At 39.8% G+C, this 24,259-nt stretch overlaps 2 protein-coding genes across 2 annotated transcripts; both read right to left on the bottom strand.

The window, feature by feature from the left end:
• Nucleotides 1-5,370: 5,370 nt before the first annotated feature.
• LOC133726363 (phosphate transporter PHO1 homolog 9-like) lies at nucleotides 5,371-9,428 on the bottom strand. Its single transcript, XM_062153896.1, has 13 exons — nucleotides 8,670-9,428; nucleotides 8,201-8,516; nucleotides 8,058-8,106; nucleotides 7,893-7,964; nucleotides 7,660-7,789; nucleotides 7,383-7,503; nucleotides 7,018-7,276; nucleotides 6,836-6,940; nucleotides 6,701-6,745; nucleotides 6,449-6,598; nucleotides 6,060-6,338; nucleotides 5,836-5,975; nucleotides 5,371-5,720 (listed from the first exon to the last, which is right to left on the bottom strand). Exons 1-13 carry the CDS (start codon nucleotides 9,196-9,198, stop codon nucleotides 5,621-5,623), a joined length of 2,295 nt encoding a protein of 764 aa, XP_062009880.1. The 5' UTR covers nucleotides 9,199-9,428; the 3' UTR covers nucleotides 5,371-5,620.
• Nucleotides 9,429-10,506: 1,078 nt separating this feature from the next.
• LOC133745997 (12-oxophytodienoate reductase 2-like) lies at nucleotides 10,507-21,108 on the bottom strand. The gene is made up of 5 exons (XM_062174155.1): nucleotides 20,902-21,108; nucleotides 12,652-12,792; nucleotides 12,426-12,556; nucleotides 11,768-11,944; nucleotides 10,507-11,197 (listed from the first exon to the last, which is right to left on the bottom strand). Exons 1-5 carry the CDS (start codon nucleotides 20,970-20,972, stop codon nucleotides 10,605-10,607), a joined length of 1,113 nt encoding a protein of 370 aa, XP_062030139.1. The 5' UTR covers nucleotides 20,973-21,108; the 3' UTR covers nucleotides 10,507-10,604.
• Between the last annotated feature and the right edge of the window lie 3,151 nt (nucleotides 21,109-24,259).

The raw sequence follows: 24,259 nt of genomic DNA, 5'->3' as shown, positions 1-24,259 counted from the left end.
ACCACGTGGAATGAGTTGAAAAGTCAAAAGTATTTGTCGAACCAAATTATGACATCAACACTTTCAAGGAATTCCCGATGATTCTACAGATGACTATGAACTTGTTGCCACAGATAAAATTGTTTACCAACTGTACCGGTCTTTTCGGAGTACATTAAATTTAATATATTAGCTAGGACGTCAAAGACTAGATCCAGGTTTACATATAGATTTGACATGTTTTAATTGGCGAAGCTTGAGCGTGCTCATGCATAAGCCTTATGGTTGAGGATTTTCTGCATGCAGTGTAAGAATAAAACAGTTCATTGCTCTTTTTCTAGAAGCTGTTCCAACTGGTAACCAATTCCTTCCTTTATGCTATTTTCATGAGGAGCATTAAAGTTTGATTTATCTTCATTCGGTTGTTCTTATACCTTTTAACTGTTATCAGCTCTATCAAATCGACTTTGGTATCGATCTGCCATTAATTATTATGCAAGTCATGCTAATCGCGCTCTCTACTTCCTTTGCTGCTATCTGTCGACTGAGCTAAAGCATACTGTACCCCATTGTAGTTGCCAGCCATTGGGACAGAGAATGTGGGTTGGGGCAGAGTCTAGGCACTAGGCAGAGGGAGCTGAGTTTTAGCCAGTCGACCATTTTTCAATTTTAGGCACGTTCAGACATTTGATCACTTCAATCAGAAGATCTGTTACATAAGTATACATTCTTTGTTTGGAAGATAACATGGTGAAGAATGCATGATTATACTCGGTAAGATTCCCTACTCTGTTTGCTTAATGCCTGTAACTGATCAACATCTCAGACTCATAACATGGTTGTTCGTTGACATATGAAGATCTTAGGGCAACTCCAACAATAGGTTCTATTTGGGGGTGCTATTCTTATTTTAGCACCCCCTTATTGCACTATTCATATATGACTTAATTCTCATCTCCAACAATGAGGTGCTATATAGAGGTGCTATTTCACTATTCTTGATTAAAATATAATATGAGTATAATGTTGATGAATATTATATTAAAAGCATGTTAATATAGTTAAATATGGTAAAAAAAATTAATTTTAATTTTATCATAATATTTAAAAATTATTCTTTTCATTTAATTAATTTTTTATTAAATGAATGGAGGATATTTGGTGTGAAGGAGATGGGTGAATGAATGAAAAATTGTGAAGGAGATGGAGGATATTTGGTGTGAGGAAATAGAAAGGGATATTGACCATTGGGGGGCAATAGACTATCGGGGCAATAGACGTCTATTGGGGGCAATAGACGGCCGGTGACCGGAATCCGACGAAAGTTGACCGGATTCCGGCCGCCGGTGACCGGGTTCCGCGCGAAGTCTCCTATGGTTTCTCTCTCTTCCATTTTCTCTCTCTCTCTCTCTCTCTAAGTTTCAAAGGAGTGAGGGTAAAATAGTATTAAAAAAATAAATTAATTAATGGGGTATTAGGGAAGACCTCTTTAGAGTGTTTTGGGTAAGAGAGAATTAAAAAAACTTAATGGGGTAAGTGGGAAAAAAAATCTCTAAAAATGGGGTAAATGGACAAAATCCCAAATAGAAAAGAATGGGTTGGTATTTATAGAATTTCCTACAAATTGGGTTAATTACATATAAGTGCATATTTGAATATTCTTTTAGCCATAAGGCCACAAACTATTTTTTTCCCTCATAAGGCCACTAGAATAAAAAATGTGTTAAATTTTGGATATAAAAATTAATATATTTACATAAATGCCACTAGAGTAAAAAGTTAACAATCATCCTCTCTCCTCTCCGGTGAGGTCTCCGGCCAACTCCGGCGGGTCTCCGGTCGACCTCCGGCCAACTCCTGCGGGTCTCCAGCCAACTTTCGTGCGGGTCTCGGCAGACTTCCGGCCAATTTCCGGTGACCACAAAAGCTACTGTCACATACTAACACTAAAACCTACTGTCGCAAGCAACAAAAGTTACTCTGATGAGATTTCCGGTAACCTCCGGCAAGGTCACAAAAGCTACTATTACTAGCAACAAAAACTACTGTCACTAGCAACAAAAGCTACTCTGGTGAGATTTCCGGAAACCTTCGGCGAGGTGACAAAAGCTACTATTACTAGCAACAAAAGTTACTCCTAACCAAAAAAACCTATGATCTCCAAAACCAAATGTTACTATCCCCATCAACAAAAGCTACTGTCACCAACACTAAAAGCTACTCTCACCAACACAAAAAACTACTCTCACAAGCAACAAACGCTACTTTCACAAGCAATAGAAAATTACTCTCACCAACAGCAAAAGCTGTTCTCACCAACAACAAAAGTTACTCTCACCAACACCAGCGAGCTACTCTCACTAACACTAGAGAGCTACTCCAGTATCAAAAGCTACTCGCACCATCAATAAAAGTTACTCTCACCGACGTAAAAAACTACTATCACCATCGCAAAAAACTATTTTCAACACCAACAAAAGCTACTCTCACTAACTTCAAAAACTACTATCACCACCGCAAAAAGCTACAATCATCACCACCAAAAGTTACTATCACCAACAACAAAAGATACTCTCATCAACATCAAAAACTCTTCTCACCAACAACAAAACGCTACTTTCACCAAAACCGATAGCTACTCTCACCAACTCCGAAAGCTACTCTCACCAACATTGAAAACCGCTTCACTTGCTATGTTTTTGAAATGATGCAAGTGCAGGACAAATATTGCCAGAATTCAACCACAAAAACAAACACAAACCAGAATAAAACACCATCATAAACATAGATATATACCATAACATCAAAATTGCACAATGAGGAGTAAAATTAAGATCCAATTTCATTAACCACATCTATCTATTAAGTGCAAAGGTTAATCAATTCTAACATGTCAAAATGCAATTAGTACTAATTCACATGCCCTCATTTTGTGCTGTTAATAAACAAAGCTACAGCTATACCAACATCTCTGCTCAAACGAAAACTAAAACAATTAGGAACAAAACAAGTTGGGCAGTCCAATTTGCCCCACAGTCAATGACCCAAACAAGTTCCCAAGCAATGCAGCATCAGGCACAACCAACCCATTTACAAGCCCAACTACAAACTCACCGAGAAAACTATCTCCGGCATCGATTGGATCAACCTGGTTGGTCGGAAACGGCCCAACTTCTACTTCCCCATCTCTCCAACACACTACACCCACGCTTCCCATTCATCACCACAACACAACACACCTTCCTGACCTCCTCCACGTCCATAAACAGAGCCTCCTCCGCCGACGCCTTTATAAACCCAATTCTGGGCAAGAGGTGAAAGAACCCACTCTCTCGAAGAGATCTGAGTTGGACTCCAGTGAGGTAGCTCTGATCCAACTGAGAATCTGCCTGACTCGCACGAAATCTCGCCGCCGAAGTATGAGCACAAGGTAGAGTTCACAGAGAAACCAGAGGCCTCACTACGAGCATTCGGTTTCTGAGACGAGTAGAGAATCGGAGAGATCTGAGTTGGACTCCAGTGAGGTAACTCCGATAGGAGCTTCGTCGTCTTTAGGCGTGGCGGCGCCGTTTCGAGGTTTTGCAAGCTTGGATAGATTGGAATCTCACCAGATCGGAGGCGGTGGTCGCCAGAATCAGATGGGGGAAGAGATAGCGTAGTGCCGGTGGTTGCCGGAATCGGAGGCGGAGACCAAAGACGTGAAAAACCTGTGGTCGAGGAGAGTGAGAGAGACTGTGATCGGAGAAGGAGAGAGAGAGAAGAGAAAGAGAGAGGTACGGGTGTAACTGTGTAAGGCTGATGGAATTAATTGAGTTTCTTAAGTAGGAGGGTAAAATTGTCAGGAATGAATTAATTTGTAGAAGCAGGTGGCCTTATGTGTATAAGAAAAATTAAGTGGCCTTATCACTAATTAAAGTTTCAAAAGATCACTTGTGTGTAATTTTCTTTATTTTTTTTTCCCACAATTTTTTGGTAATTTTTTAAATTTTTTTGGAACAAAATAGAAATAATAACCCTTGATTTAATAAGAGCCATTGATCACATTTTTTTCCTCAAATCTGAGCCGTTAGATTAAATAGGGCCAATTTGAGTAAAAGCAAATAATAACCCATTTGCTGGGCCCCATGAACAGTATCCGAGTATTGGTCTTGGAAAAGTCTCAAATATGAGACTTAGGATGAACCCAAGTCCTATAATTTTAAGACCAACTCCCCCTAAAATTCATTGTTGGAGATGAAAGGTCCTATAATTCAACAAAATCTGATTTTGAACCCTATTGTTGGAGTTGCTCTTAGATGAATCCTGACTGCAAATTTTAAATTAGTTCCCAAACCTGGTTATAACTTAAAAGCAAGCGTGTCATAACTCAAGAAGATATGCATTCATGCAGCTGCATTTGTCTTTAAGAAATTGCAACAGCCGCTATGGTTCATGCAAAGTGTCGCAAGGAAACAGATATAATGTACAAGATACGATTATTCTTGAATAATTTGAAGATTGTCTTGCACAAAGTGTTGGTAAATATGTTGGTCTAATTGCTATATTTATAATAAAATCAAGAAACATTTATGCAGATAAATCTTACCAAAATAAAACCGATAAAAGTTAGAAAAACCTTAAGTAATATGGTCGAGTCTAGAACTTGGTTCTATGTCCTTAAGACGAAATTGCCTCCTCATCGGTGCTTAAAGGATTTTAATGGCAAACGTCTCCCAGGATACAACGACCTTCTTCTTGTAGTAGTAGCACTCAAAACCTCAAGAACAGCGAACTTAGATTGTGTATGAACTCTCTCTTGAAAAAGACTCAATCGGATACCATGACACTAGGAAAACTCATATGTAAAAGAAGAGGAGGAAAAACAATTCAAGAAGTTATCTTTTAGAATATGGTGTAGCAAGTGTTTTATAGATGTAAAGTGACTTTTGGAGGCCGGAGAGATGACTTTTCACCAAAAGTTATCTTTTGTGATCAGCCATGACTTCTCATTGCATAGTCATTTACATTTATTCAACTTCACACACTTTCAATATATTATTCATCCACAAATTATGAAAAATAAATAATTTAATATTAAATTTTCCAACACAAAGCACTTCAGAGTTGCTACTAGAAAACAATACACAAAAGCCAACAGCCAACTCGTTCTAGCTAAGTTCAAAAGACCATAGTTGAACACTTGCTGATTACTGGTTCTTCTAGTTATGCTTTTCAAATGTGAAAAGGTAAGGTTGAACAACAATACCTTACTTGATGAGTTATTATATATCCATGAAGTGGACATTGTAGGATCATGTTATTTCGGCTAAGGTAATGAACCAAAGAATATCACGTGACGACTAATTTGGTTATACACATTGGAGTTTGGATGGACTAATTTCTCAAACCATGTAAGCTAAAAAAACAGAGATCGAATATTGCTGCACTGGTGCCAAAATGAGCCTTGTTAGAACTTAGATGCCAGAAACAGCAATGGATCTACAGAGTACACCCTCCATGCCAAAAGAAAAAAAATGCCAAATCATAGTTTGTTGAAATAATGTGGGGCATGAAAACAAAATTTCGCTGATTCCACTACATGTTATAACTTTCTCTACTTTGCTACTTTTCTCCTGTCATCTCTGTTCTACGGTATGAATGTTTATATGCTCTTGCCTTCATCATGGTAATAGTTGAAAGGTAGGGGTACAGACTTGAATGCTCGATACTTCCCAACATTATTCAAGTGCTCATTCTCCAACCTGATTAGTAATACAACATAAATGCTTTGCATTAGTTCAAGTTAGTTTTAGCTTCCACCCTCCAAAACTGGTGAGACAATTGAAGACTTAAGGTTGAAAGGGAAGTAAAATATACCGGAAGAAGTTCCAAATGCCACGGCGAATTATTTCTAAACAGGCAACTATTGCAACTAAGGCTGTTCTATGGATGAATGGTGCTTCTCGAAATCCTAATACTGACTGCATCCAAGCAAGTCTCAGTAGAACATTTAACACCTGCAGTTCACGAAAATTAGTGTCAAATGAGAAGAGTGAAAGAAATGACGGCACTAGAACAATTTTAGAGCATATAATCCCTACCATGGCTACGAAATAAACACTTTTGTTTGGTATAAGGAGTTTGTCTCTGAGCCAACGGTTTTCAGAATTCCGTCTCAAAAGACCCCAATCTATGACAATATCCCAGTAAGTACTGACAACTGTTGCAACAAATGAGCTAGTCATAGCTAGGATCTTCCATGTCATCCCTTTTTTCATATCAAAACTTGTTCTCATGGCAACTGCGACAATTGTTGAGAAGTATTTCAGACCATTTAACCCTTGCATTCCATCTTTCTCCTCCACCAAGCGTCGCAGACACTGCAACAAGAGAATGTGCGCAGTTAAAACCATAGAATAGACAAAGAAGCCTAAACAATAGTGTGATCACGTCATTGCTGCATAAGAGATGAGTTTTGACCCGTGAATACCTGAAGGGAACGAATCCAATATGGGATAATTGCTACAATGAAGTAGAAAGTTTTGTATACATGGCTGTCTAGGCAGTTGTGTGATCTCTTTTTGAAGTCCCCCCAACCATAATAGCAAATATAGAATTCCAAACTCCTGAAGGCCTGAACCTGATTGTTAAGTGGCATTGAGTGGATTGTTGTGAGCAAACTACATCATGTTCATCAATAGAAGTATATATTATATGATCAGGAAATTCGAATATTCTCTACCTGGCTAGTAAGCTGATCTGCCAAGAAAAAATCCTGGAGGGTAACCTACCAAGAAGAACACCAAAAAAATTCAGTAGCTACACTTGAGTATATTTGGCTACTCTGTCTAAGTTGAAGAAATTTAACTTCAATTACCTTGTACAGAGGAGCACAAACGCAATGTACTACAGCTTGGATGAGGAAAAATCGGGAGGAACGATATACTATGTTGAAAGGACATAACATTATACCAACCAGAACCTGCAAAAGTGATATTAATGAAGAATGATCATAAAGCAAGTTATCAAGATGTTAATGATTTTTGTCTGAATTCTTACAATGACTAGACCCAAAGGGACTAATTCTGTCAAGGCTCTGAAGCTTTGTGTACTTGGGTCCATCTCCATATCCAAATTTGAGAGGACACCAGCCAATGCCAGAACTGCAAGGCCGGAACTCATGAGGAAAGACTGTCTGTACCCCAGTTCTGTGCCTTTCTTAAAGCCAAAGATAAATGAAAAATTTACTCGGTATCGCCTCCAGTAATATATATTTGCTGAGAAGACGACCATATGAAGGACTATGAATCCAAACAAGCTGCAACAGGTACAGAAAAGTTTTACTTTGAACTTAAAACTCAACTATATATGCTACTGATTACTGAGGTCCAACTTTCTTCATAGGTACACATGTAAACTCTAACCTGTAAAGAGGAAATATGTTTTCCATGTACAGGCTACGCCCCTCACTTTCAAGGAGACCTCTTGCATGTATAAGCACTATAATGGCCACTACAAGTGCAATTGAACACCCAGAGAACAGTCCTGTAGACCAAGAACAGTATAGTGATCATTAACATCTAGTTTAAGTTCCTCCTCGATCAACATTGAAACCTCAAAAAATTTGTACAATATTCCACACTGACTAGTCCCAAAAGGAAAAAAGTACATTTGATTCTATGAGGACAAATATGTTCTTACCCAAGAAAAATGTACTTCTATGCTTTTCCCTTCTGGCTGTTGGTCTTAATGTCTTCATTCCTTTTCTGTGATTTCCATTTGCAAAGTGTTTTATGAAGGTAGCCTCCACCCTTTCTATAAGCCTAGTAACCTGCGAAGGCAAAAACAGATGGTTCACAATGCAAAGTTTCAGATGGAGATCATATATATGTCCCTTGAATTGATAGTAGACAAAAAGTTGAAGAATAACAAACATCATCACAGGTCCCGAGATAAGAGGTTTCCATCATGTTCAAGTGAACCTTTGATGCATTCCTTGAAGTGATCTGCAATAACACAGTTGCAAGTCATTATTAACAGGCCTTGGAACAAATAGCATCTGGTTCAGATTGATGAAATTGGAAAGAACGTGATCCAACCTTGTCATGTTTCTTCATGATCTTTGAGAAAGCCAATTGGTTCAAGAAACTGTTTCATCCATACAGTATTTGGCAAATGTTAGTTAGTACACTCTACTGCATAAATGAAAAGGACAGAAATCTAGTTTTTGTTCTAGCAATACCAGTAACTTTTCAAAAGCCGAAGCTTTTGGTAGAACTCATTGAAAGCCTGTTTCATTTGCTCTTCTGCTTTCCTCAATTCTTTCTTGCTGAATGACAGCTCTTGATTTTCACTGTTGAGGATGATCCCTTTCAGAGTTGAGACCGGAGTTTCTGGTGCGACATTGATCTTTACATGTTCCAAAATCTCTAATTGAGGAGGTTTAAAGCCCTCTATACCTCCATTTGCCTTCTGGGTTCTAGTTTTTGGTTCATTGTCTCCTCTGTCTTCATCTTCCATCATCTCCACTTCCTCAATCACATCCATGTGCTGCCCTCCTTCAGAACCAAACCCACATTTGAAATTTCTCTCAAGAATCATAATCCATATGAATCCATGAAAAAAAAAATTAAACAAAAAAATCAAAATCCAATACACTATACATAGTTACATACCAATTCAAACAAAAAATCATATCATCAAATCATTACCTGCTCTTCTGCCATTTATGGGATGAACAGCTGAATTTGGACCATCCCCAAAATCCACCATAGGATTATCTACCTTGAGCCTCAGAGCAATCAAAGTATCCATCTGTCTACTCAACTCATCTGCCTCCTCCACCACTTCTTTAACTTTCTTCTTGTAGAACCCAACCACTTTGTTGAACTCATGATCAAGCTCATTGAAAAACTTAACCTCATACCCTCTTTCCTCATCCGAGACCGTCACAAACGTCTGGTACCTCCCATCCTCCCCATCTTCAGTGACAAGAATCTCTTCATCCTCTTTCGCCCTCGGAGAGTCCCTGTGCCGGCTTGTTAGCCCACTAAAGGCTCTGTAGAGGGATGCCCTCCTGTTCAAAACTGAACCATTTGGAGTTGAAGCCATTGCTGTTGGTGTTCTGGTCTGTTGAAAACGCAAGAGGTCTTTCAAGAGAGCCTTGAGTGAGTTGTAGTCCAAGTACGCTTCTTGCCATTCCGGCACCATTTGGGACACAAATTCCTTCCCAAACTTCATCTTCTTCGATCTCCCAGAAACAAAACGTCTCTGAAGATCGATCACCAGTAGTGAAGCTAGCTCACAATGACAATGACAATGACAGAAACACGATCTGGTGAAAGCAAAGACGTGCTAGTATGGAATGTTGGTCACACACGTATAGTACTCTCTCTTTCTATTACTGTGTTATTGGAAGCTTCTGTATAAAGATTCTCACCATTTGTTTCCTTCTTCTCTGTTATATTCATGTATTTAGAGGTTGTATAAACAATGTAAGGTTGGTAAGAAAATCAATGAATTGGGTACCTCAAATCACGGCTTATGTTCGTCAATACCACATTAATATTATACAAAGATTTACATAAGACAAAAGATGGTCAAGGGTAACAGCGTTAACTTTTTGTGATAGAGAATTATTTTCAGATTAATTAGCTGGAGTTGATCCCTGTGCTGGATGGGAGCTCATTTCCATTAATTTGGTTAGGTCTGCATTATGGGACAGTTTTGACACCAATGATTAGGGTTGTTCAACTGTCTTTTTATTGAGGCCACGACGACAACCAACTGGTATTTAGCTTGATGTTGAAATATGAATGTACTTTTGGAAGAAAAAAATTGAATGTACACGGTTTCAATAGGGGTCATAAATTTCCAAAATTAATGTGCTAATTTTCTCCATAAAGAAAATAATATATATGGAAATTAATATTTAATAATATGAATGGATCCTAATATGTGAACAAGGTGATCAACGATGTCAAACCAACCTGAAATTTGATGTGAACAAATGCAAGCCATTGAACTCAACAAATTTAAGGGATCTACTAAAGCAAGACTCACAATAGAGACCAGACCTAAATTAACCTTATGTTGTCTAATGCATATATTTATGCATATGGATTATAGTCAAACGGTCAAACGTTTTGAAGTTTTGACAAGGGACTCTCAAATTCTTTTTTGTTTTTTTGTTCTTTTGCTGTTCTAATACTATGATGGAGGCTAATCAAAACTTCAAAAGGAGTGAGACTACAACAATTACTTTAACTTTTTGATGGTTAATCAGGTTCTTAATTCGGAGATATTAATTGCTGCTAGTTGTCGGTTCTCTTTGCTGAACTTAATGGCTGAGCTAATAGGCTTGATCTGAGGAATTTATATTAGATTTTTCTTTTTTCCCTTTTCAAAAAACTTGGGTGGGTTTCAGCACAACTCAGCCTCACCCTTATTTTGTGCCCGACTCACTATTATATTTCGAACTTCATACTAGGCTTTTATTCAACTCTAACCGAATAAATTTAGCACACTTTCAAAATATTGAAAACAAGAAACAGAGGGGTAATCCTTTTTTTTATTTATTTATTTTTTTTTTTTACAGCACACTTTCAAAATAAAGTCTGTTGAAGCCTCCAAATGCTGCTGGAAAGTTAAGCAGTGGTTTCAAGAAATGGATAATCAGTGTAACCAGCAACTGGATCAGAAGTATAGAAAGTACTTCTGTCATACTTGTTTAGAGGAGCATTAAGCTCAAATCTCTTTGGCAAATCTGGATTAGACAAGAACCAACGGCCGTAAGCAATAAGATCTACACGACCCTCAGCCACTGCATTGTTCCCATCTTCCCTGTCAAAACCACCACTAGCCATGAAGGTACCACTAAAAGCTTCTCTCATGGGTAGAAGACTGCTAGCACTTTCACTCTTTACTCCAGCTTCCTTCATTCTTGGCTCAATCACATGGCAGTACAGAATCCCATATTTGTTTAAGGATTGAACCATATAAAGGCCTAATGCTTCAGGGTTTGAATCCCCTGATTCCATATAGTCGGCAAATGGAGATAATCTAATTCCAACTTTGTCTGCTCCTATTTCATTAACAACTGCTTCAATGATTTCCAGAGCAAATCGGCAGCGATTCTCTAGAGATCCACCATATTGGTCTGTTCGATCATTCACTTGGTCTTTCATAAACTGATCAATAAGGTAACCATTAGCTCCATGAATTTCAACCCCATCAAAGCCTATATCAGACAAAGTACTAATGATATTAGCTACTCAAGATTTTATGATTAGCAAAAGTCAGAGACCTTCTATAGGCAAAAGGCAAAACTTGTCAGTAAAACTTAATCTATTATAGCTCTAACATTGAGTTCTTTTCTGAAATCCCTACTCTTAAGAGGGTCACATTTGGACACCAAGGAGTGATTTAGATAACTAAAAGCAAATCTGCAATTTGGAAGATATAAACCATTTTTTATTACACAAGCAAAGAGGTAGACTCCCTTTTTCCATTTTCAGCGGCCAAAACTACTAAAATTATTCTTGATCTGCAGGGTCAAGAATAACTCTGTTTTTTTTTTCCTTTTCCTAACAGGGGGAGTTGAACTCAATTCATGCCATTATGTGTTTATGTAGTTTCTGCCTATATCAACTAAACCTCATAGAATACGTATGGAACTAATCTGCATGTATCTATTTGAGTAAGTCTATTCCCTTTTACTCTGTTTGATCAGTTAATCACAGTATATTTTGCTTGAGCTCAAAATTAGTCTTCCAAGTTTTATTTCATAATCAAGTTGAAGGAAAATTACCAGCTTCGATTGCATTCCTTGCAGCAAGTCTAAAGTCATTGACAATTTGTGGGATTTCATCTGTCCTTAATTGCCTTGGAGGTGTGAATTCAGCAACATCAACACCATTAGATAGTACTTGAGCGGTTAGTGGCTTGTCAGTACAAGAGATCGGAGCCTGTCCATTTGGTTGAAAAGCTGAAAGTATAACAGATAAGAATCACAATTTGAACACAAGAGACCTTGTCTGAGGATTATCAAATCCACTGATGAGTGATTAATAGCCAGCCACAACAACAGAAGCATCACCAATATTGATAATATTGATGACAAAAAGTACTATTACTTGCCATCAAGCTTACTACATGGTTCAGCAATCACCATATCATGGTTCTGTTTATCACACCAACCTGGGATCTTGGCAAGTCATAAATGCATGTATGACAGATTGAGCAACAATATCAACAGTCAAATCCATTTACTTCTACACTTCCGCTGAATTCTGAGTTATTTTATATATCAAACTTCTTTCATTGCAACTGAGTTTTTCCTGAAAATGCTTTTCATGATAAATTAAAGAACATGATGCGTCAATGCCCTAATTTTTACTTATGTTCAAAATTGTTTCTATGATGAAACTATGAAAGTGAAGTCATAAATGTCTATATGAAGAACGCACCACTATTTGAAACTCTTCCCGCATGCCAGATCTGACAGAAGAATACACCACCTTTAGCATGAACTGCATCAACGATGGGTTTCCATGCTTCAACTTGTTCCTTTGTCCATAAACCAGGCATATCCGCGTACCTTCGCACATGAAAAACACTAAACACTCAAGGGAATGTTTGTCATTAGATATGAAATCATCAATGAAACTAGAAAGTCACTCTAACTAAATTTACCCTTGAGCTGTATTAGAAACTCCACTGGCTTCAGCTATTAAAAGACCCGCATTGGTTGTTCGCTGAGAGTAATATAAGATGGCATGCGGTTGAGGAAGATTGTTGTATGATCTCTGTCTAGTCAAGGGTGCTAAAACAACTCTGGAGAAGAGAAAGCAACTCTATGATTTATAACTACGAGCATCTTATGAACATTCTAGTTAGGGTACTGAAGCACTATACACCTACGTGGCCCATGATAGGTTTCAAAGGAAAATGGATTATTAGCCTTCAAGCCCCTAATCCTTATGGAATCTTGCTTAGCAATAAAATTTTAAGAAGTGTAACCACACAATAAAGAGAGACAAGCTAGTGTACTGGTGGGTATGAGATACCCTCATTTACAACTATTTGAACAAAAATTTACTAGTATTTGAACCAAAATTACAACATTGAGAACAAAAGTTACCATATTCATTTACACTATTTACATATAATTAAACAAAAATTACAACATTGACAACGAATTTGTTCAAAAGCTTGTAAAAATGTCGTAAGAGGTGTAATTACCATTATTAGAACTAAGATTACAACATTGACAACAATTTGTTCAAAAACTTGTAAAATGTCGTAAGAGGTGTAATTACCATTATTAGAACTAAAATTACACAAAGTAGGACTCAAATTACAACTTTGACAACAAAATTTGTTCTCACTTTTGTAAATGCGGGTATGAGATACCCACCACTACACTAGAATTTCCCCAATAAAGAAGTCATTGTTGTAGAGAAACTGAAATTGGTAGAGAGAAATTCGCTGTGTATACTCATTGATAATAGGGGCCTATTTATATAGAGGATTACAATGCATAGAATCTCAATCATACAAGGAAAGTAATTCTACATTGATTAGGATTCTAGATCCTTCTAATTAAATCCTATTACCACTAGGTCAAGTAACCTAGAGTTTGGGCTAAACACAAATTAGGTTTTCCTTGAACACTCCCCCTTGTGTTGCCCAAACGCGGTGCTTCTCTCGTTGCCTCGTTAAAAACCTTGCCGAGTAACAAAAACCCAGTGGGACAAAAATAACCTCGGTCGAAGGGGAAAAAGAGCACAACACACCCTTCACGTTTCGAGACCATACATGTAGACATCTCCCCCTGATGTCTGCATCTCCCCCTGATGACTACGGTCATGGGAGTTAAGATAACTTCCGTAAACGATGTTACCAATATGTTTCTCGAAAGTGGAATTTAGGCAATGACTTAGTGAGCAAGTCTGCCACACTGTCCTCAGATCGAACCTAATTCACTTTGATCTTGAGGAGAGTCTGTTGTTGCTGATTAAGCTTGGTGTTGTCGCTTTGATGTAGCCTTACTTCATTTGTTCAAAACAAGCTACATTATCCTAAATGCTCGTAGGCTCATCTATGGTAGACTTCAAACCACAATTGTTCGAACATGCGTAATTATGGATCCAATCCATATACATTCACGAATCTCTTCGTGAAGAGCAATAGTCTCTGCATGGTCCGAAGATATAGCGACTAGGGTCTATTCTGTAGACCTCCAAGATATCGCAGTCTTTACCCATGGTGAACACTTAACCAGTTTGGGAATGACCTTTGTGTGGGTCAGAGAGATACCCAGCATCAGCAAAACCTTCCAAAACGCTAACTTCGTTTTGGGATGGGGAGAGGGGACGCAGGCCAGTGTTGGCGGCGTTCCTGGTGTGTGATGGGTCCGAATCCATCATCTCTCTGTAGGGATAGAACAAGCCCATATCAATCGTACATCTCAAGTATCGAAAGATATCTTTTACACCAATCCAATGGCGTCGCGTTGGCGCAGAGCTATATCTAGCTAACAAGTTCACAATATATGAGATGTTCGGTCTTGTGCATGGAGCTAAGTACAATAATGCGCATATTGTACTTAACTAGGGCATTTCTGCCCCTCTGCCCCTAGCGCATCTTCGTCATCATCCTTTGAACGAAGAGGATCCTTTTCAGGATCAAGACTACGGACGATCATGGGGGTGCTTGAAGGTTTGACCTTGTCAAAATGCCTAAGCATCTATCAACACGATGCTCAAGTTCCAAACCGAGACATAATCGTGTTCTCCCAGAATCCTTCATCTCAAACTCGGATTTCTAGTGTTCAGCGGTTTCCCTTAACTCTTTAAGGGCTTCTAATGAAGATCATGTCCAACATGAACCGCGATAGAATCCGAAACTTGTTATGGAAACGCGTGGGCATATCCCTTCCCAATCAAGTAGTCACTTTAGTGAGTGTTTCAACCTCTTTGTAAACGCGCTCCGTGGTCTAGAGCCACTTGACTTGGGTAAATGAAGTTCACCATGAACCTTCATGTATATTCCGTATCTAGATCCCCATAGAGATACGTAGTGACCACATTTGTAAGCTGCATGTTCAGTTATTTGGAAACTACCAAACTGACAAGGTAGTGGAGTGCAATGACATCCATTACGAGAGAATATGTCTCATCGTAGTCGATTCCAGGGCGTTTTGTGAGAAGCCTTGCGCCATAAGGCGAGATTGTCATCTCTTTTTCTCATCACGCTTTCTAACGAAGACCCATTAGTCAACATGTTTTATGTCAGGAGGTGTTGGAATCACTAGCTCAGAAAACCTTCCTCTTCGTTAGAGAATCCATCTTAACCTGGATCGCATCTTTCCATTTAGGCCAAATCTCTCTACGTTGGCATTCATTCATCAACGGAGCGTGGTTCGATATCATCAGACTCAACAAACTCATGCGCATGCGCAACTACATCATCATTATGATGGAGTTTCTATCCCACGTCTTGATGATCAAAGGATTGGAATGTGCCAAAGTATCCTTCGAACCCACGGGCCTCCCACGCATCCTAGCTGGGACCATGGCCTATAACGCCAGAGTGCCACTCTCATTGGCGTTGGCGCCATGCCTACCTCCGTGTAGGGTGGCGCTACGTCCTCTGGTAGGGACGTACTTCCTTGCAGGCATATTTGCAGCAGATGTGTGATCTCGTCACTTTAACAGGGATCAAGATGAGACATAGTGGAGACAGACTACGACAATTCCTGTCGTTCCTGTTGAACATTCGTGTTCTTATCTCCCCCTAACGACGGGAAGACTGTCTCATCAAAGTGACATCCGCAAATCTAGCGGTAAGGAGATCGCCTAGCAAGGGTATGAAGTGGCGGACGATTGTTGGAGTCTCAAATCCAACGTAGTTGCCCATTCGTCTGTATGGACCCAGCATAGAGCGCTGTGGCGGCGCAATTGGCACATAAATGGCACACTCAAATATGCGTAAGTACGATACTTGTACCCAGTCACTAGCTGTAACGCCGAGGTAGATTGAGTGGTGGTAGGTCGTAGACGAATTAGCATAGCTGCATGCGATATTGCATCACCCCAAGCGGATATAAGGAGATTGGTGCGCATTACCAATGTCTTGACTACCATCGTAGTCGTTTCCGTGAGACCATTTGGGTGTGTACATGGGAATATGATGTCCAACATCAGTCCCATTGCAATAACCATCGAAAGTCTTCGATGTAAACTCTCTAGCATCGTCAAGTCCAATTGACTGAATAGGATGATTCGGGGAGTGAGCCCGTTGTCATATGATGTGTGCTAGGAGTGTTTCATAAGCAGCATTACAAGTGGACAATGGCACAACACGTGACCAGCGTGTTTGCATATCAACCAACATCATGAGATATTTAAATGTCCGCAAGTTGGTGGAATCAGTCCACAAAATCCCTACGGATTCTATGTAAGAACATAATGAGTATGTTCATATCCTTTGCATAGGACGGTCTCAGTCCTAATTTTCCTAAGGAAATGGCTTAGTAAAATGAGCGAGAGGCCTTAGAAGCAACCAATGAGAGTTTTGGTTGGGCCTAAGCGTTTGAAACGCATATTGAAGCAAAGTTTGTGACTACATCACCCATCATGGTGTCATGACCATGGGAAGTGGCATCCATGGCGTTATAACCATGGGGATTGACCTCCATGGCGTCATGGCCATGGGTAGCGCCATATATGGCGTTGTCACAAGGGACTTGGGCGGCCATATGGCGCCCCAAGACAGCTGCAGCGCCAGATGCTACAATTGTTGCGGTCTTGCTAAGTCCAGGAACCAATTTTTGATTCTTGCTTCATTTTGCTCAAAATGATGGATGTCTGTGTGAAGTCTTCAGTAGACGGATCATCATGTCATGACTAGGATGATCTATCCTGTCGTGACAAAGCCAATATGTGTCTAAATCCAAGAGATCTTCTCTCATAACTTTATTGGATTTAATAGCTCGAATAGTGACATAGAGTCCACTAGAGAGACACATAAACTTCTCTAAGATGCGCCATCGTTCGCAATCATTAGAGGCATTGCAAAGGAACTCATTTCTGTTCTCTACATGCGTTGTCGCATGGAATCCGTTGGCTATCCATAGGTGCGAGTTGCCCTAGGAGCGTAGAGAGTTTCTGTGACATTAATCAAGGTGCCATTTGGCAAAGAGAACTTGGGCTATTCCATGTCCTTGAATTAATACTGATGGCCCAGCCATCGTAGTCACAAAGTAACATGCTCATGAATCAAAATGGAGTCATAATGAAAAGAACTCAAAATTTTATTCATAAGCCAACGGAGTACATCATTGTCTCTTAACCATTAGGAGAATCTAATCCAAATGCTAGCTAATGCAAAACAATGGTAGTCGTCTAACTTCTTTCGGTAATTCCAACGCAAATGTGACCAGGTAAGTAGAGAGATGTCGGTGGAGCAAAGCTCGCTTAAGTACCACTAATCTCAAAACCTTCCTAGACATCACATTTACGTTGAGTACGCCTACTTTGAAGAGAGACAAAAGCATTGGCATCTACTACAAAAATGATATGGCAATTGCCTACATCTCTTGGAAAATAAAGACTTAAACAGAATTGACGATCTATTGATCCGAGCCGGATTTGTAGTCTTTAACCCTTCACTCTAGATCATCTTCTTGATCTTCTTGTTCCACATAGTGAGCTTCTCTTGCTTCACAATATGCTTTGTAGGCGGTGACAAGTTCTTCACGAGCTCTACAAATGTGTGCCCAATGATCAGACACTCCACATCGAGAACATACATCTCTTTGCTCAAACTCTATTGATTGAGGCGCTTTGAAAGCGTCATTTAGATGGCTCATAGTGTTGGTGGCGCCACCAACATGGCCAGAGGCGTTGCCTCCCTCTCTCTTTCCACGTTTACCTCTTCGGTTTCGTATTCGCCTATTTTGGCGATTACCTTCCCAAGTAGAGCGATTACATGGACCAGAACGTCCAGAAGTATCCCTAATATTAGGGTTTCGCTCTTGGCGCCCTCTCTTTAGGGCGCGACTATAATTGGATTCCGGAATATGCTCTGTTCCCACGGATCTCGAATTACAGTTCTTCACAAGGATGTTGTCATGCTTTTCAGCGACATTCATAGCTCCAATGAGCTCATGAAACCTTGTGATTCGTCTTGCATTAACATTGATTCGATAGTTCTTAGCAACCATCAATGCAGAGACAGGGAAAGTAGAGAGAGTCTTCTCAATCAACATCGCATTTGCGATCTCTTTACCACAGAATTCCATTAAGGATTTAATGCGAAGTACTTCCGAGTTGTAGTCAAGAACTGACTTGAAATCACAGAAGCGGAGGCTATGCCATCTCACTTCTAGGTCAGGAAGCAGGGAGTCACGGACGTTGCCAAATCTTTCTTCGAGTGAGGCCCACAGCTTTCTGGGGTCTTCTTCATTCATACACTCGTACTGGAGCGAATCATCCATATGACGAGTCATTAGGATGATGGCTTTCGCCTTATTTGCCTCGAAGGCTGCTCTATTTGCTTCCAAAGCTTGAGCTTGCTCAACAGTTAGCACGTCCTGGCTAGGCTCGAGAATCGTATTCAAGATTCCATCGGCCTTGAGATGCTGGCGGATATCACGAACCCACCTGTGATATTCAGAGCCAGTTGTTCCCAATGGAGCAAAGTCCAATTTGTTCAGGTTACTCATCCTGAAAGAGAACAAGAAATTAGGGTTAGTTTCGGAGCGTGAAAAGGCTACCACGAAAACATATAAAATTTCTGAGCGTAGTCGCTTCCAAGAAATTAGGAATTTCCGAGCGTAGTCGCTTCCAAGAAATTCGATTCCAAGAGGGGTTGGATTAGATCGAAACAACAATGTATGTGGTCGATCGTTTTCTTCTCAACAAACTCTAAGTTTGGAGGACTCTACAAGCTCCAAGCTTGGAGTGAGCACGAACCCCCACAGTTCGGCTTAATTTGGTCTTCCCTATAATAAAGAAAGGGGGGTAGAAGAAGGGATGTTGGAAGTCCCCGAGAAAAGAAGAGAAAAGTAATAAAAACTTCAAAAACGGGAACTTTTAGAAAAGTTTACCTTGAAAAATTGCCGGAAATCTTGACTCGAAAGTTGGCCGGAAAAGTCGCCGGAAAGTTGGCCAGAAAAGTCACCGGAAAGTTGGCCGGAATAGTCGCCGGAAGTCGGCCGGAAATAGGTTGACCGGTCGTTGACCGGAGGGTTGACCGGTCGTTGACCGGCGTTGACCGGTCGTTGACCGGGGAGCTGGTGCTGACTGGGCGTTGACGTGGCTGATGACGTCAGTGAACTTCTAGGCCGAAGGCTTGGGCCTGGTGTCGTCAGTGGGCCAGGTGCAGCAGTGGGCTTGGTCGGGTTAGTGGGTCAGATGGGCTGCTGCCTCCTTTTCTTTTCTTTTGCAGTGGGCCGCATCTTCTTTTCTTTTGCTGCGGGCCCCTTTGTTTTTCTTTCTTTCTTTTCCTTTGTGGCCGCGTCTTCCCCCTCCACTTCTTTCTTTTACTTTATTTTCTTCTTCTTGTGGCAGTGGGCCACGCCTACCATCTTCTTCTTCTTTCTTTTTCTTTATTTTCTTCTTCCTCTGTTATTTTCGCTGGCAATTGAGCTTCAAGGTGGGCGGCGGTGGTTTCTGGGATTTGAAGGCTACGAATTTAGGGTTTCAGGGTTAGGGCTTCGTGCTGATAACGTGTTGTAGAGAAACTGAAATTGGTAGAGAGAAATTCGCTGTGTATACTCATTGATAATAGGGGCCTCTTTATATAGAGGATTACAATGCATAGAATCTCAATCATACAAGGAAAGTAATTCTACATTGATTAGGATTCTAGATCCTTCTAATTAAATCCTATTACCACTAGGTCAAGTAACCTAGAGTTTGGGCTAAACACAAATTAGGTTTTCCTTGAACAGTCATATATTAAACAATCGAGACTGAAAAGACACATCCTTTACTAGTTGATAAATCACAATTAATATCAAAATTTAACATCTTTCACAATCCCTGAAGAGATAATTCACTAATAAACCAAGGGACAAGTAATCGACTCATTCACATCCAGATCATCAATGTTTGGAATCCATATTATGCAAGGAGACATTGCTTTTGCTAATTCGAATTGAAGGGTCATATAAAATTGGTCTATTTCCCGGCATCATATACCTTCATGAACTCAAGCTAGGTTCGTACAAGGGAAGTACTGATTCAGGTGTAAAAATCCTTCATGTGATTCAAACCCCATGAATGTATCATCCAGGTCAAGGGAAAATCAAACCATGTATTAGTCCTAGCTAGGCAACATTATGCAGATCTTGCATTCATGTTTTGGTGCTTCTTGATGATGCTAATGTTTGTTCCTTCCAAATTATATTATTTGGTACGTACCTTCATAATATTTGTGTATTAAATCTTATTTATAAAGATTAAAAGATGTAGTTACACCAGCAGCCCCAGTTTTGAAAAATCCCAAATACATAGGAATTCTTATGAGCAAGAAGGCTAGAAACCCGACTATTAAAGGGACTCAGTACACCTAAACTTGTAAAGAATGCAGCATTTTGATACCATAAGAGGCTTTTTCCAAGAGAAGTACACAGAGCACATAACATGCAGAAGTAAGAGCATCAAATACCAAATTATCTGGCAATGCATACAGAGCAATATAAACTGTATGACTATGCTTCACACTTAATTTGAGAAAACAGAAGCAGAAACACCTTCATTTTTCTTGTTAGCCAACTGGGACATAACAAACGCCTATTAATTACTATGTGAAGAAGAACCACTTTAAAGCAGAACATAAGGCCCCTGCTATATAGAAAAAAAAAAATTGTTGGGCTTTTAGCCATCTTGATCATGAAATTATATAATACTGAAGCAAAGATTAGGCAAGTACCGATGAGATAGATTGAACTTTCCCATTTTGTAAGGAGTGAGGAGAGGAATGGTGGGAGCTTGAGCAGACATACTAGAGCTATAGCTACTCTCTTCTGGCCTTCTGGGTTGTGTTTTTTGATGGTGTTGCAGTAGATGAGAATGGAGAAAGAAACAAAACACTGAGGTAGGAACAAGGGAGGAAGATGCCGTGGGTTGAGGGAGAGGCTAATGGAGTACTGATTGACCCGTCACCCTGACTGAGATCTTTGATGACATTTGTAATTTTCAGTGGCTATAAACTATAATGGAGCGTGCACGTAAGTGGACTTAAGAAAGAGTGTTAGCATAGGTTGACGTTAATCTTTTTTTTTTTTTTTTTTTTAAGTTGGGATTGACCTAGCTGGAAGGCCTAATCTCACATCCGTTATTAAAACCTCTAAATTTATTCACTTGACCTCTATGCCTTTTACACCTCTTATCAAATTTTCAAATACTAAAAAAAAATTGGCAATCCTGGGATGCTTTGTGCAACCCTAAGGAAGAAGGAGGACTTGGATTTCGAAGTTTATCAGAGTTTAATTCGGCGATGTTGGCAAAACAGGCCTGGAGAATTATTAACAATCCTTCATCCCTTATTGCTCGGATCTATGAGGCCAAATATTTTCCTGGAGGTACTTTCTGGACTGCAGAGGCTCATGCATCTCCATCTTATTCTTGGAGAAGCATTTTCTCTACAAGGGAGTTAATTGTTCAAGGATCCTTATGGCAGATTGGAGATGGAGAGCATGTGAGAGCTTGGGTGGACCCTTGGGTCCCTGGCATTCCAAATCATATACCGGCAGTGTTGCCTTCAACTGTGAATACTTCCATTAAGGTCAGTGATCTTATGACTGATTCTCTTACTTGGAATGATGTTTTGGTTCGAAATACTTTTTCTGTGGAGGATGCAGAAGCAATTTTGAGTATTCCTTTGAGCACTAGAATAGTGGAGGATAGGTGTGTTTGGAAACTGGAAAGAGATGGGGTATTTTCTGTTAAAACTGCCTATCGAAATTCTGTTTCACTGTCACCTTCTAGACGGCCAAATTCTCTTCCTGTTAATGGTGAATTTTGGAAAAAGATTTGGCGGGGAGCTATTCCAAGTTCTGCAAGGGTACATGCTTGGCGTGTTTGTAATAATATTCTTCCCTCTTTGGAAAGACTAGCTGATAAACATGTAGTGCTAGAATCCCAATTATGTGTTTTGTGTGAAGCTGAGCAGGAAAGTACACTCCATTTATGTCGGAATTGCTCATATACGAAGCTAGTGTTCCAAACCAATAGAAGGGTAAGCCAAGTCTGCTTTGATGTGCAAACTGATGGGTTTGAGCTAATAGATTGGCTTAGCTTCTGTGCTAAGCATCTTCCTAAGCAAGCTTTTGAGGAGCTACTATACCTTCTATGGAGTGTGTGGAAAGAAAGAAACAATAGGGTGTGGGAACAGAAGAAATCTCATGCTGTTGATGTTGCTTTACGAGCTTGTACTAGGCTTGCTGAGTTTAGGGTGCACAATGTGAGGGTGGCGAGTGTGGGACAGCGAACTACTGTGACTTCTTGGAAACATCCTCCTCTTGGGGTTTTGAAGGCCAACTGTGATGGTTCATTCAATCCTGAAACAAAAAGGGGCGGCCTGGGTTTTGTCATCCGTGATTCATCTGGAACATTGATGGCTGGAGGGGCTAGACCTCTTAATAATCTGCTCTCGGCTGAGCATGCTGAAGTGTTGGCTTGTCAAGCTGCATTGGAATTTGTGAGAAGTCATAACATGATGCCTATAATTTTGGAAACAGATTCTAGCTTGGTGCAACGTCAAGTTGCAAGTCGAGCTACAAGGAATACTTCCTTCCTGGGAAGAATTTATGATGACATTGTGGAGGCATTACGTTTCTACCCAAATGTGAGCATATTACATGCTAGGAGGGAGGCCAACCTGGTGGCTCATATCATCGCTGATCATGCCAAGTCCTTACAGCATGAGAGTTTTTTCTTTTCTACTCCTACTTTTCTTATGGCTGCAGTTGCAGCTGAATGTAATGTTTTGTAATTCCTTTCATTATCAATAAAGTTGGACATCATTTTACTCAAAAAAAAAAAATTTTCAAATACTAAATTTACTCACTAAACTTCCTTAAATAACCTCACTCATATAATTCGCAAACAAATTATTATCTTTAAAATAAAAAATGTAGTCATTTCAATGATTTAATTACTCTATAAATCTTAACTAATATACATTTCTTAATCAAACTTGAGTTTCAAAAATTAAAGTCTAATCAATAAGAAAATGCCATGAACTATTATGTTTTTTTTTTTTTTTTCTATTTTAGCTGTGCAAAAAAAAAATCATTTGTTTTTATTCTAAAAAAAAAAAAACATTCGCTTTTTAATGTTAATTTTTTTTCTGTATTTTTTGTACCACATGATTAATTATTTAAATATTTTCAGGTTTTTTTTTTGGCAAATATAATGGATTGACTTAGATTTAGGTCATAAATCATAAGATGATTTATTTTGTTTTCCCTCACCAATATGCGTTCAACATATATATCATACATTTTTATGCATGTCACATGATCTTAATCTTATTTTTAATTCTTATTAAATATATATGAATGCTTTAATTTTTTTTGAATCAAGCCCACGGGGCGAAATAGTATATTCATCACAAGTCAGAATAAGTCATTACATACCTTGCCGCTGTCATTTAAGGACATAGACAGACAAGGAGGTAGTGGTAGTACCCACAATGGTACGTAAAAATAGACCCACTCATTATACATTTCAGACCGTAGAGATAGCAGAGATCCTCCTTTGGTACTACGCCGGAGGCGTTAGAGATCTAGGTTCCTAATATAAGGAAATTATTGTAAATAGACTAAAAAGCCATAAACATAGAGTTGGGCCAAGAGCTAAAGCCCTAACCCAATTAAAGGCTCAGTAGGGTAGCCCAAAAGGAGAAGCCCAACAGCACAAGGCCCAGCAGGATTTGGAAACCGACCCAAACTTCACCTTCTCACGTGTCCGTGCAACGCCGGCTGCTTCCACCACCTGTCCGCCATACCTTGCCGCTCCGACCACGGTCAACCAAGCCGCGTCGGCCCCACCCAACATACCACGACCACCACTCGGCCTAACCGCGCACTCCACCATAATCACAAGCCACCCGGATCCTCCAGTTCCTCAGAACCACGCCGCCGCTCAAACCAATCAGAAACCGTGCCGCCGCCTGATTCTGCAGAGCCCACGCCGGAGTCGATCCCAGCACTGCACAACGAGAAGCGAACACCCCGAGAGACTTCGTCTGGAAACCATCCTTCCCCGTCCAACACATTGAGCCC

Source organism: Rosa rugosa, chromosome 1, assembly GCF_958449725.1.
Source record: "Rosa rugosa chromosome 1, drRosRugo1.1, whole genome shotgun sequence".
Classification (NCBI taxonomy): Eukaryota; Viridiplantae; Streptophyta; class Magnoliopsida; order Rosales; family Rosaceae; genus Rosa; species Rosa rugosa.
The sequence above is the reverse complement of the archived record's forward strand: the minus strand, read 5'-3'. Positions and strand labels throughout refer to the sequence as shown.

Bases quoted from the DNA above. Each gene is read 5' to 3' on its own strand.
- LOC133726363 (XM_062153896.1), bottom strand. From the start codon at position 9,198: ATGAAGTTTGGGAAGGAATTTGTGTCCCAAATGGTGCCGGAATGGCAA. The intron at 6,746-6,835 runs GTAATTGAAGTT...TCTTCTTGGTAG, and splicing joins TTTGTGCTCCTCTGTACAAG to GTTACCCTCCAGGATTTTTT. The intron at 6,599-6,700 runs GTAGAGAATATT...CTTAACAATCAG, and splicing joins CAGATCAGCTTACTAGCCAG to GTTCAGGCCTTCAGGAGTTT.
- LOC133745997 (XM_062174155.1), bottom strand. From the start codon at position 20,972: ATGTCTGCTCAAGCTCCCACCATTCCTCTCCTCACTCCTTACAAAATG. The intron at 11,945-12,425 runs GTGCGTTCTTCA...TTATACTTTCAG, and splicing joins GGGAAGAGTTTCAAATAGTG to CTTTTCAACCAAATGGACAG. The intron at 11,198-11,767 runs GTAATTTTCCTT...TGTCTGATATAG, and splicing joins AAGGAATGCAATCGAAGCTG to GCTTTGATGGGGTTGAAATT.